Source organism: Oculina patagonica, chromosome 4 (assembly GCF_052425735.1).
Source record: "Oculina patagonica isolate OP01 chromosome 4, crgOcupat, whole genome shotgun sequence".
Taxonomy (NCBI): Eukaryota; Metazoa; Cnidaria; class Anthozoa; order Scleractinia; family Oculinidae; genus Oculina; species Oculina patagonica.
In genome coordinates this window covers 13,033,147-13,046,142 of record NC_135761.1, presented here as the reverse complement: position 1 = coordinate 13,046,142, position 12,996 = coordinate 13,033,147, and the positions used below count along the sequence as shown (strand labels likewise).

Sequence of the window (12,996 nt, the reverse complement as noted above, 5' to 3'; positions counted from 1 at the left end):
CTACTCACCTTTCTGTCCCTTTTGTCGAGTATTGAAGATTGTCACATTATTGATTTATAATCTTTAGAAACTACCATGATTCTTTCGTCCGAAGGTCGAGTTTCCGTTTCGTCCGGGCGATTTACAGCAATATTTGAAATGCTCTACAACAAAACGATTGAGCTTTGGCGGCCAAATTGCATGGCAGCAATGGCATTCATTAAAATCAGTGTACTATGAATAAATCCATAGACTTTGATTTGGGGATGTGTGGTGCTTTCTAGAGTTTAAGACTCTATGAATTTGAAAGTTGCTTTCGCTAAAACCAGCACCAGGGGTCCATTACTACCGCTAAAACGTCAGAATTAGAAACCTTCAGTAAATTCTATTGCCCTATCAAGAAACATCGCGGAATTCAAATCCACTTACTTTTCGTTCTCTTTGGTGTTGTTCTTTTGCCGTGTAAATGAATGTTAACTTTCTCAGATTAATGATTTGTCGTCTCCAGAGAAATAAATATTCAGAAAGCGCCTAGCGTCTTTCGTCGAAGATTAAGTTTACCTCTACTCGGGGCGATTTAGGCGAAAGTTAAAGTGCCCTTATCAAGCGATTTCAGCTTTGACGGAAGTTGCGTGACATAAAGGTCTTCTTCAAAATTCAGCGTACATAATAAAGTGATATGAGCCCTTGACTACCGAGGCCCCATTAGGGGTTTTAGGGATACGGGATATTTGGGAAAAAAAATTATAGGGATACGGGATATTTCAGAGAAAAATTATAGGGATACGGGATATTAAGAAAAGAGATTGTAGGATATCGAACTTCAAAGTTTTACAGAAATTAAAGGGATACGGGATATTTAGGCCAAAAAATTAAGGGTATTCGGACTCCCCCTATTGGGGCCTCACTATCAATAAAGTCGTGGACGCGTGACGGTTGCTGCTTTCTTAACCCTTTTTCAGGCTAGAGGTATATATAAGGATAGGCTATTCATGAATTTAAATATAAAAAGGCAGGGAAGCTGAAGAGTATTGATTCTGCCTCGTCCCCAGTTGCTCGCGATCGTTGGGGAAATGTTAGTTAATTATTGAAGCCGGCGTCGCTGCTGCAGCTGAGGAGCCCAGGAAAAAACTGGAAGTTTCTAATAGAAAGTGAAGTGCTTTGGTCATAAACCAATACTAACGGATTTGTGGGGATGTGGTCAAAGTAGGAGTAATCATTAAATTTCCTTCTCACAAGTTGTTACTTTTTGACAGCCGGTTACATGTCAGATCATTGTGAACCTCTTGAAATAACTGCAAATCCATAAACGTCCGAACGTTTCAATGGTTTTATGAAGCGGTATTATTGTCATCGCCATGCTTCTTCTTGTTCTTGGCATGCTTAGGGTCAAGATCATTTTTTTTCTCGTCAATAAGTTCTTCAATAATAGGAAAATTACTACCAAGCATTGCTTCAGACCATGTTCTAGACTTCTTGTACTTACATAAGGTTAAATCATAATTACCCCATAAATTTTTAAGTAAAAAAAAGTTGGCACCAAAGGGAGTCGAATCCCGGTCGTCAGACTACCAAGAGGGAATCATCTCCCCTTGACCAGCGACGAATTTTGTTTGGCTATATTGCTAACCCCAATATAAACGCTAACCGCAAGCCATCATAGCTAAAGTAGGCTAACACGAGAGCTATTTAGGCTAACCAGAGCGCTCTTCAGAGTGCTAACAAGGCTATCGTGGAGTGCTATGAAGCCTAACCGGAAGGTTTATTAGGCTAACCCGACTGCTGTTAAGTATTCGCCACATGAACTGAGTGTTTACTACTGAGTGTTTACTGAGTGTATATTATGATATCAGCATGGTCTGAAGCAATGTTGGTGAAGTGACTTTCCTTCAATAAGGTAAGGAACAATAATAATAATAACGGTCACCAGTGAAACAAGCGCGTCCGTGACCAGTGTTAAATACACTTATGTAAAAAGAATTTAAATGTTTTTTATATAGCAGTGGTCATGCACTAAGCTTTAAGATAGCTCGCGTAGTTTCCAGGTGTGCCACTCAGACAAAGGAAACAAACATTTAAAATAAAAAAGTTTCTTGAAGTGGTACTATAATGCTTCTCGGCATGCTTTGGGTCAGGATCATTTGTCCTATCCTGTCCTATTTGTTTTCACTTTAAATTTGTATAACAATCGATATTATTGGCTTAACCTCTACTTAACTCGAGAAACTTTTGAAAGTGACAAAAGCGTTGCACGACAAATAAGCTTCATGGGAGATAAAGGGTTAACATACTCTTCGATTCATTTTCAAATAGAAGATAAAGACACTTAAATCTCTCTATACCGTACTCGTGGTTACGGTATGCCTGCTGGTACTACGAAAAATGTGACTGACATGTCATTAATTAGTTTTCAAGTTCAGTAATAATTTCGTCCATATCTGGTCTTGATCCAGGCGTGGCTTGCAGACATGGTGTTATCAGGCGTCTCAGAAGCCTTTGGTTTGCCACTCGTCTGACTTGTTCATCACGCCTTTGAGGATCTGGCAATTCCCGGATGCACATTTCACAGAGAAGAACGCCAAAACTGTACACATCAACCTATTAAGGAAAGAATTCAATACTTTTACAACCATTTAACTCCGCAAATGGCCGATGTGACTGAGACGGCATGTTGCTGTCAACATGTCATCGCGTGATATGTCCTTTTTTAAGTTTCTTCGTGTAACTTTACTGAGAAGTTCTAATTTACGTTCACACTTGTGTTTCATGTCAGCTGCATTCCTCGTTTGGTGTGATGGTGGTGATGATAAGTAATGGTAATTGGACCGACTGAAGTACAATTCAGAATGTAATCAGACGAATAATTCCGAAATCAACTGAGCGCGCAGCACTTGGTCGATCTCGAAACTGAACTCCTTGAATTTGAAATTAATCTTTGAATTGTACTACACGAGGTTCAGATACGTATTATTTGTAACAATAACAAGAGCCAATGTTTGGGAGGTCTGGAGGAAACTACGTTTAGTAAAAATGTCAATAATTTAAGGCAATCAGTTTAACAAAACAGCACAGAGACAGCGGGAAAGAACCTATTTAAAAATGCTCGCAATTGACGCATGAGTGACGTAGGTATCCAATTACAGGTATCGCATTTGAAGTTGCTCAAATTGAACCTTTTCTAGTGTTCGGTCGAAGAAGGCGTAGAAGAGTACTTTTGCCAAGTACAAATAAGAATAAGCTACTGACCTTACAGCTGATAATTTGATTCTGTGCTACACTGAGGGTCTCAGGTGCGCAGTAAATAACAGCTCCAGGATCGTCTCTCGTGCATTGCCGTACGAAATTAGCAGTGCCATAATCTGACACTTTGCCTCTCCATTGGTCACCCTGTCGCCATAACAACACATTGGCACTACTAATATCGCGGTGGATGATGGGATTGGGGTTGAATAGGTGAAGATAGTTTAGTGCTTGAGCTACATCCAGCGAAAAAACGGATATTTCCCTTTCAGTGAGTGGTCGCTCTTCATATAATGATCTCAAGCTACCTTCCATGAGCTCCGTTACTATCAATGGCCTTTGGTCGTTGGTTGCTCCAATAAACTGCAACAAGCAAGGATGGCGGCATCTTGAAGCAATGCCTACTTCTCGTTCAAAATACGCCCTGTTAAGAACTTCGTTGTGTATTTGTTTTACGGCAACATTACAGCGGCGAAATTTTCCCTGGTAAACACTCCCCCATGCACCTTTCCCAAGCCGTTCATCTCGCATTAAGCTTATTTCATTCAGATTTATCACCCAGTCACGCGAGTTAGTCTGTTCTAGTTCAGTCACACGAGTTCTCAGCGTGTCTACTTGACTTTGCAAGTGAGCAACTTGTTGGTCCCTTGTTGCCACTTCGATATTCAGGGCAGTAATCTGAAGGTCCTCCACCCTGGACTGATTTCTCAGATTTGTGATAGTTTGGTCTTTTTCACGTAATTGACGTTGCAGGTCAGTAATTTGTCGTCTTTGGCTTCGCAGGTTACTCAGTTGCTGTCCCATCTCTTTCCTTAAACTTCTATTTTTTTCCTTCACTAGAGGATTAGTGTAATATAGCGTTCTCGTTTGTCTTAATTTTCTGTTTGAAGATTCTAAACTCTTGTCACAACTCACAAGAGTTCCGTATACGCCTTTAACTGTTTTGTTTTATAAAAGCATATGTCAGCGTCTTCCGTCGTCTTCTTCTTCTTCTTCTTCTACGGCATAATTTAAGCGTGGTTTATAGAATGGAAATAATCATATCTATAACAAAAATTCAAGAAAGGAAACATGAAATAACTTCAATCGACAGTAAAAATACTCTCAAATTGCATTATCGAGCATTACCGTTCTTTTATGGATCTAAAACAATATTATTGTGCAAGCCTGATTACCTCTCCTTGGTCAACACTGAACAAAGACTATAGCACTGTGAGTTAGAAGGGGCAGTAAGACACGACCTCTCTGGAACCTCTATTCTCATTCGCCCGTCGTAAACACAAGCTCTTTTGATTTCTAGGGCTGGGGATATTGTTATCAATATGACTTGTTATTTATTGTTCTTAGGCGACCCAGAAGGATCAGAAGGAGGGGGTCGCCAAAGAAAGTTAAGACAAAAAGTTGCGTATTTAATCTGTGATTACGATTGAAGGAACGCAGGGTGTTTCGCTTCACTTGCCGTGCTGTAGTGAAACAAAACCACTTCCGGCTTCTTCGCTTGCAAGATTCGCAATATATAGTTAATGAACACTTCATATTCAACAACAAAACCACATTGCAGCAGTTCAAATTTCATTCTACATAATTTGAAAGTGAAATCAACAATCACAATATTTCGGTTTCAGATAATTCAATTGATCGATTGTTGATCTATGATGATCATATATGGCGTTCGTTTGTACTTCCTGGTTGCTTACTTCCGTCTGCGTAAACTTCAAATCAAACGGTAACAGATCAAAACAGGATATAGGCGGAAACTTGCCGCTTGATGTTCAGAGATAAAATTCATACGAAGCTCTAATTCACTTTACTAGATAGTGGCGTAATCATTACTTCAAATCAACTGACCGCTCATCCAGTTCTCTCTCAGCGAGAAGCAAGGTGAGATTGTTCTAACGCTTCTGTTGCTGTGGGGGTAAGCGGCAGTTAAAATGAAACTCTTTCCACTTCCGCGCTTATAAGGACAGGCCCGCAATCATAAACGGCACATTTCACTTCCTAGTTGAAAAGGGAAAGTAATACAGTCGACCCAACTTGCACATTTCCATTTTTTGCCTCTTTCTGTTCCAGTCCAACAAGAATATTCCCCACTCTAGTTACTCGAGTGCTCTCTTAATGGTAACAAACATCACCGTGGCTGATCATGAATTCGCATCTACTCACCTTTCTCTCTCCTTGATCGTGTTGTTCCGTCGAGTATAGACGTTTCTTAAAACGATTGATTTGTCTTCTTCAGGGAAGAAATTCTTCAAAAGTTATCGGGCTTTTTTCGTCAAAACTTTGAGATAACGTTTCCTACAGCCAATTAAACGACAGTCGACACTGAGTCATTTGAAAACATTTAATGAGCTAATGCGGAAGTTGCGTGACAGCGAGCCTTTAATAAGGCGTTCTTAAATTTTAGTGTAGTCGAGCTAATTAGACTATATTTGAGAATTGGTCCTGCTTTTAATTTCCAAATCTTTAATGTATGATTTTAGAAGTTGCTTCTGCTAATTAACTGAAACGAAATGCTGGAACACTGGAAGGAAGTAAAAAGCTTCTCGTTTACCTGGAGGTCGTTACAGCAAATCGTCACGCAATGCTTTCCAACGAAAAAATGCAGGTACGTTTGTTCGCTTTTGAAGATCTCCCAAGTGAGAAGGTATAAGTGACTCATTTGTGAATCTTGTTTACAAATTCTAAATTAATTACAGCTCATTTAGATTGAGCTCTGTTTGTTGAGTAATGAAACATATTGTGATGGACTTATGTTTTATATACAAATGCACTTCTACAAAAAGAAATACTCAATAAAAAAATTAATTGTGAAACGAAACCATCCAATAGGCCATTCAAAATTCTAATGACAGCCGCTATCTTTCTGAAAACAACTTATCTACAAGGAGCACAACTGATGCTCGAACTTATTACCAGGAAATAAAGACATTTTAGCTTATTATCGCAAAAAAATTTGGGGTTATTCATCGTCGTAGAGTATAATAATAAAGTATTTTTCGTTTGTCTCACGACGTAGTCACGTGTGATGGAGATCGCGACGTTTCGACTGCACACTGCTAGTCTTCATCAGGCGATAAGGTCGACCGGTTGTGCGTGAACTTATAAAGCACGCTGCTGCGCTGTGATTGGTCGGTTTTCAACAGCTGTGATTAGTACATTTTGATCCTCGCTGTTTCTGTGTCCTGTTGTTCTCTCAGCGGTCCGCTGTCGTACAATTCTCCTGTTGTTGTGTTTTTTGATCGTGGGCATCCATGCCTCAGGAATTTCAATTCCATTATCCCTGTTGATATTATTAGGGTGAAGTCTTATGTGAATTGCCTCTTCGACCCTGCGTTTGTACCAGTGTGGGTCACGATCAATAAACTTTACCTTATTCCAAAGCGGGTAGTGTCCGGTGTTGTTGGTGTGTTCTGCAACGGCGGAGGTCTGGGTACGGGCGAGTCGGATGTCCCGGTCGTGCTCTTTTTATCCTGTCTTGCATAGGTCTTCCCGTCTCACCGATGTAAACTTTGCCACATTCACAGAGAATCCTGTAAACAACGCCATCTTGCTTAGTGGAATCAACAGCGTCTTTCGGCCGTGCTAGGTGTGATCGTAGTGTGGTTTCCGACTTGAAAACAGTCCGCACGCCTTGTTGTTGTAGGCAGCGGCGAAGTTGTTCGGAAAGACCTTTGACGTAGGGCAAACCGCACTGGATTTAAACTCGGTCGAGGGTTCAGCATTGCTCATTTACGAGCGTGCTAAACGCCTCGTAACAAAACCATCTGTTATCTCCAAGGAGAAAAAAACATCTGTCATCTGTTCTTGTATCTAATGGTTATCCTTTTTCTTTCTTGCATAAGATCACCAAGACCAGAAAACCGAGCACCAATGCTGAACCCTCGACTGAGTTTAAATCCACTGCGGTTTTGCCCTACGTCAAAGGTTTTTCCGAACAACTTCGCCGCTGCCTACAACAACAAGGCGTGCGGACTGTTTTCAAGTCGGAAAGCACACTACGATCACACCTAGTATGGCCGAAAGACGCTGTTGATTCCACTAAGGATTCCCTGTGAATGTGGCAAAGTTTACATCGGTGAGACGAGAAGACCTATGCAAGACAGGATAAAAGAGCACGACCAGGACATCCGACTCGCCCGTACCCAGACCTCCGCCGTTGCAGAACACACCAACAACACCGGACACTACCCGCTTTAGAATGAGGTAAAGTTTATTGATCGTGACCCACACTGGTACAAACGCAGGGTCAACGAGGCAATTCATATAAGACTTCACCCTAATAATATCAACAGGGATAATGGAATTGAAATTCCTGAAGCATGGATGCCCACGATCAAAAAACACAACAACAGGAGAACTGTACGACAGCGGACCGCTGAGAGAACAACAGGACACAGAAACAGCGAGGATCGAAATGCACCAATCACAGCTGTTGAAAACCAACCAATCACAGCGCAGCAGCGTGCTTTATAAGTTCACGCACAACCAGTCGACCTTATCGCCTGATGAAGACTAGCAGTGTGCAGTCGAAACGTCGCGATCTCCATCACACGTGACTACGTCGTGAGACAAACGAAAAATACTTTATTATTTTAGCTTATTACCGTTAATAATGATTTTCAAAATAGAAATGGCCAAAAAACGGCAAATCCTTTCGTAACAATTAATTCCACGCCAAGAACAATTGAGCTAATCAAAAGGCTGGAATGTGGTTGCATTTTCAGTAGTATCTCATAAATACGATTGTAAATCAACTCGGAGTTCGTTACGTTTTTTCTTAAGGTTAGCTCGGTGAAGTAAACACATTTTTATGAAATAAATACATGTTTTCTCGTCGTAAGATTTTAATAAGGTGTTACTATTTGCTTATGTGTAAATGGAAGAAAGATGCACGAACTAAAATAGTCAGCACCCAGTGTTTTGTCGTTTAATATGAAAATCCATGCTCGCCGAAAGACTCGTTTGTATAATGAAAATTAAGTCACTCGTGGGACATCGCTTTAGGCTTCGAATTCAACATCCTCCCATTGCCAACGCCACCGCGTACCCTTCTTTACCTGTGGCTAAATCACGGCGCTCGGCGATTTATTTTTTTAAGCTAACCAGGTTTTAAATAGCAATAAAACAGTACGTTAAATCTATTCACTTTAAGGAACCACAAAATACTCGAGTCCATCAATCATATCTTCCATATTTGGTCTTGTCCCAGGCTCTATTTGCACACAGCGTATCACGAGCTCTTGAAACCAGCAGTTCATCATACGGGATATTTGCATTCCACGCTGTTGGGGACTTGGCAATTCTCGGATCCACATCTCGCAAAGGAGGACACCAAAACTGTAAACATCGATCTGATATATAACAGAACATTTCACTAGTTTTGGTAGCATGACAGTTGGAATGAAAAATAATCACCAGCGATATATATCTATTTCACTTTAATTGTAATTATAAACCAAACCAGTAAGAGAACTTAATGGACTTCAAACTAACCAAACATAACAGGCGGAAAACAAATGACATTTATTCCAAAACTAAAAAGGATGACATCTGATGTTCTTGTGGCTTCTATCACTCCTGTTATTCACTGCAGACATTAACACTGAGGGAATTCATATTGTGCAGTATCGATGTGCAATAACTACATTGTTAACCAATACGTTTAGGATTTCTCGAAAAAAGAAAGAAAGATTAAGCCACTGCTTGTGGGCAAGAGAAAATGAATATTCTCTTGGTGTGGGGTATAATTTAAGCAGGAATGTATTCATCAAGAAGTCCAAAATAATGTGATTACATATATTTTAAAGCAGTACGCAAATATGTTAGAACGCCCCCTAATTGAACTAGAACCAATTTACTTCAATGATAAATCAACAATGAGAAATCATACAAATGTTTCCTCTTATTTTTTAAAATATGAAGTCATTGATTGCTTTGCCCAAGGCCGCCGAGTATATTACCGAGAGTATACATAGCTAACCTTACAGCTGATGATTTGATCCCGGGCTCCACCAAGGGTCTCAGGTGCGCAGTAAATCGCAGTTCCAGGATCGTCTCTTGTGCATTGTCGGACAACATTAGCAGTGCCAAAATCTGACACTTTGCCTCTCCATTGCTCACCCTGTCGCCATAGCAACACATTTGCACTGCTGATGTCACGGTGGATGATGGGATCGGGTTTGTATTGATGAAGGTAGTTTAGTGCTTGAGCTACATCCAGCGCAATAACAGAAATTTCCCTTTCTGTGAGTGGTCGCTCTTCGTACAGTGATCTCAAGCTACGATCCATGAGTTCCGTTACTAGCAATAGTCCTTCATCATCGTTGATTGCTCCAATAAACTGCAGCAAGCACGGATGGCGGCATCTTGAAGCAATACCCACTTCTCGCTCAAAAACTGTCCTGCTGTAACGAGACAGAAGGACTTCATGGATTTGTTTTACAGCAACATTACTGCGGCGAAATTTTCCTTGAACAACTCTCCCCCATGCACCTTCTCCCAGAAGTTCATCTGTTTTAAGCATTATTTCATTCCGATTTATTACCCAGCCGTGCGTGTGAGTTTGTTGTAGTTCAGTCGCACGATTTCTCATCGTGTCTACTTGTCTTTGCAAGTCAGCGACATGTTGGTCCCTTTCTAGGTCCGTTGCTGCCAATTGCATTTGCAGGTCAGTAATCTCTCGGTCATCCTGGCTCGATTGACTTCGCAGCCTTCTGAATTCTTCCTCGTTTCCTCTTAAGTGACGCCGTGCGTCAGTGACTTGTCGCTCTCTCTCTGTCACTTGTCCTTGCAGTTCTGTAAATTGTTGATTGATTTGTGCCAGCTCTATTTGAAGCTCAGTAATCTGCCGTTCATCCCTGCTCGATTGACTAGTCAGCCTTCTGAAAACTTCTCTTCTTTCTCTTAACTGACATTGAAGGTCAGTTACTTGTCGGTCTTTTGTCGACCATTGCCTCTGCAGATCAGTATATTGTTGGTTTCTTTGTGCCAGTTGCATTTGCAGTTCTGTGATCGCTCGTTTATCCCGGCTCGATTGTCGGTTTTTCGCTGTCAGCTGTCCTTGCAGACCAGTAACTTGTTGGTCTCTTTGTTCCAGCTGCACTTGCAGGTCAGCAAGCTCTCCGTCATACCAGCTTGATCGCCTACTCAATATGTCCTGTCCTGTCCTGTTCGATTGTCTTTTTAGCCTTCTAATGTCTTTTCCTTTTTGTCGTGACTGACCTTGAAGGTCAGTAACTTGTCGGTCCTTTGTCATCCATTGCTTTTGCAAATCAGTAAGCTCTCTTTCTTGCCTTCTCAAGCAAACTTCCTCATTTTCTCTTAACTGACGCCGTGCGTCAGTGACTTGTCGCTCTCTCTCTGTCACTTGTCCTTGCAGTTCTGTAAATTGTTGATTGATTTGTGCCAGCTCTATTTGAAGCTCAGTAATCTGCCGTTCATCCCTGCTCGATTGACTAGTCAGCCTTCTGAAAACTTCTCTTCTTTCTCTTAACTGACATTGAAGGTCAGTTACTTGTCGGTCTTTTGTCGACCATTGCCTCTGCAGATCAGTATATTGTTGGTTTCTTTGTGCCAGTTGCATTTGCAGTTCTGTGATCGCTCGTTTATCCCGGCTCGATTGTCGGTTTTTCGCTGTCAGCTGTCCTTGCAGACCAGTAACTTGTTGGTCTCTTTGTTCCAGCTGCACTTGCAGGTCAGCAAGCTCTCCGTCATACCAGCTTGATCGCCTACTCAATATGTCCTGTCCTGTCCTGTTCGATTGTCTTTTTAGCCTTCTAATGTCTTTTCCTTTTTGTCGTGACTGACCTTGAAGGTCAGTAACTTGTCGGTCCTTTGTCATCCATTGCTTTTGCAAATCAGTAAGCTCTCTTTCTTGCCTTCTCAAGCAAACTTCCTCATTTTCTCTTAACTGACGCTGAAGGTTAGCAACTTGTCGATCTCTCTCTGTCAACTTTCCTTGCAGATCACTAACTCGCTGGTCTCTAACTGTCAGTTGTCTTTTAAGATCGGTAGCTTGTCGATCTTTTGCAGTCAGTTGTCTTTGCAGATTAATATCCTGCTGGTTTCTTGCATTCAGTTGTCTTTGCAGATAAGTAGTTTGTCGATCTTTTGCAGTCAGTTGTCTTTGCAGTTTACTTAGTTGCTGGTCTCTTTTATTCAGTTGTCTTTGCAGATCAATAACTTGTTGATCTTTTACTGTCTCTTGCTTTTGCAAATCAGAAAATTGTTGGTCTCTCACCTTCAGTTGTCTTTGCACATCAGTAGCTTGTCGAACTTTTGCAGTCAGTTGTCTTTGCAAATTACTAAGTTGCTGTTCTCTTCCATTCAGTTGTCTTTGCACATCAGTAGCTTGTCGATCTTTTACTGTCTCTTGCTTTTGCAAATCAGCAAATTGTTGGTTTCTCGCTATCAGTTGTCTTTGCAGATCATCACCTTTTTGGTCACTCGCTGTCACTTGTTTTTGCAGGCTAGTCACTAGTTGGTCAGTCGCTGTCAATTGTGTTTGCAGATAAGTAGCTTGTCGATCTTTTGCAGTCAGTTGTCTTTGCAGTTTACTTAGTTGCTGGTCTCTTTTATTCAGTTGTCTTTGCAGATCAATAACTTGTTGATCTTTTACTGTCTCTTGCTTTTGCAAATCAGAAAATCGTTGGTCTCTCGCTTTTATTTGTCTTTGCAGATCATCAACTTGTTGCTCACTCGCTGTCACGTGTTTTTGCAGATTAGCCACTAGTCGATCTTTTGCTGTCTTTTGCTTTTGCAAATCAGCAAATTGTTGGTCTCTTGCTTTCAGTTGCCTTTGCAGATCAGTCATCTTCTGGTCACTTTGCAGATCAGAAACTTGGTGGAAACTCCCTGACACTTGCCTTTGAAGTTCAGTCACTAGTTGGTCACTCGCTGTCAATTTTTCTTGAAGATAAGTAACTTGTTTTTGCAGATCGTCAACTTGTTGCTCACTTGCTTTCACTTGTTTTTGCAGATCGCTAACTTGTTGATCCATCGCTCTAAGTTGTCTTTTCTGAGCAGAAACTTGTTCTTTTGTCGCTGTCAATTGCTCTCTCGCTTGTCTTTGTAGATCAGTAATATGTTTGTTCACCCCTTCCACTTGTTTTTGCAGATCAAAAACTTGTTGGTCACTCGCTGACAATTGTTTTTGCATATCAGTCACATGTTCGTCACTCGCTCTCAACTGTTTTTGGAGATCAGTCACTTGTTCCTGCAGATCATTCACTAGTTGGTCACTCGCTTTCAATTGTTTTTGTAGCTCATTTACATGTTCTTCACTCGCTGTCAATTGTGTTTGCAAATCAGTAACATGTTGATCTCTCGCTGTCATTTGCCTTTTCAAATATCGATCAGAAACTAGTTGATCTCCCCCCGAAAATTCTCTCACCTGTCGTTGTAGATCAATAATATGTTGGTTTCTCCCTTCCTCTTGTCTTTCCAGATGTGTTATTTGTTGATCTTTCGATGTCAGTTGTATTTGTCTTCTCTCTTTCCGTTGGGCGACTTCGTCATTAACTTGTTGGTTTTCCACTCTTTGCAAATTAGGAACTTGTTTTTTCTGCACTGTCGACACTCTTCTTTCTTCTTTAGCGACTCTCCTATCTTCGTCGTGTTCTTCCATTCTGATTAAGTGCCTTCCCATGCCATCTCCTTTTTGTTCCTTTCGCGCTTTCACCTGTCTTTGCAATTTAGTCGATAACTGCCCCATCTCGTTCAAGTATTCCCGAAATCCGCTTAATTTCTTATCTTCCAGAGACAAATTCTTGAAACGTA

General features: G+C 41.0%; 3 protein-coding genes across 4 annotated transcripts in view; all 3 read right to left on the bottom strand.

The window, feature by feature from the left end:
• The window catches only part of LOC144651479 (uncharacterized), a 111,557-nt gene that overhangs the window by 42,079 nt on the left and 56,482 nt on the right, over positions 1-12,996 (bottom strand). The window lies entirely within an intron of this gene.
• LOC144648151 (uncharacterized) lies at positions 2,383-4,102 on the bottom strand. The gene is made up of 3 exons (XM_078507781.1): positions 3,840-4,102; positions 3,226-3,800; positions 2,383-2,577 (listed from the first exon to the last, which is right to left on the bottom strand). The coding sequence occupies exons 1-3, from the start codon at positions 4,021-4,023 to the stop codon at positions 2,383-2,385; spliced, it is 954 nt and encodes a 317-aa protein (XP_078363907.1). The 5' UTR covers positions 4,024-4,102.
• On the bottom strand, positions 7,784-12,383 carry LOC144651425 (uncharacterized). Of its 2 annotated transcripts, none has more exons than XM_078511358.1 (3): positions 12,344-12,383; positions 9,200-12,031; positions 7,784-8,570 (listed from the first exon to the last, which is right to left on the bottom strand). In XM_078511358.1, the coding sequence occupies exons 1-3, from the start codon at positions 12,374-12,376 to the stop codon at positions 8,367-8,369; spliced, it is 3,069 nt and encodes a 1,022-aa protein (XP_078367484.1). In that variant the 5' UTR covers positions 12,377-12,383; the 3' UTR covers positions 7,784-8,366. The 2 variants fall into 2 exon arrangements, with proteins under 2 accessions (XP_078367484.1, XP_078367483.1); XM_078511357.1 differs by lacking the exon at positions 12,344-12,383 and adding an exon at positions 12,101-12,334.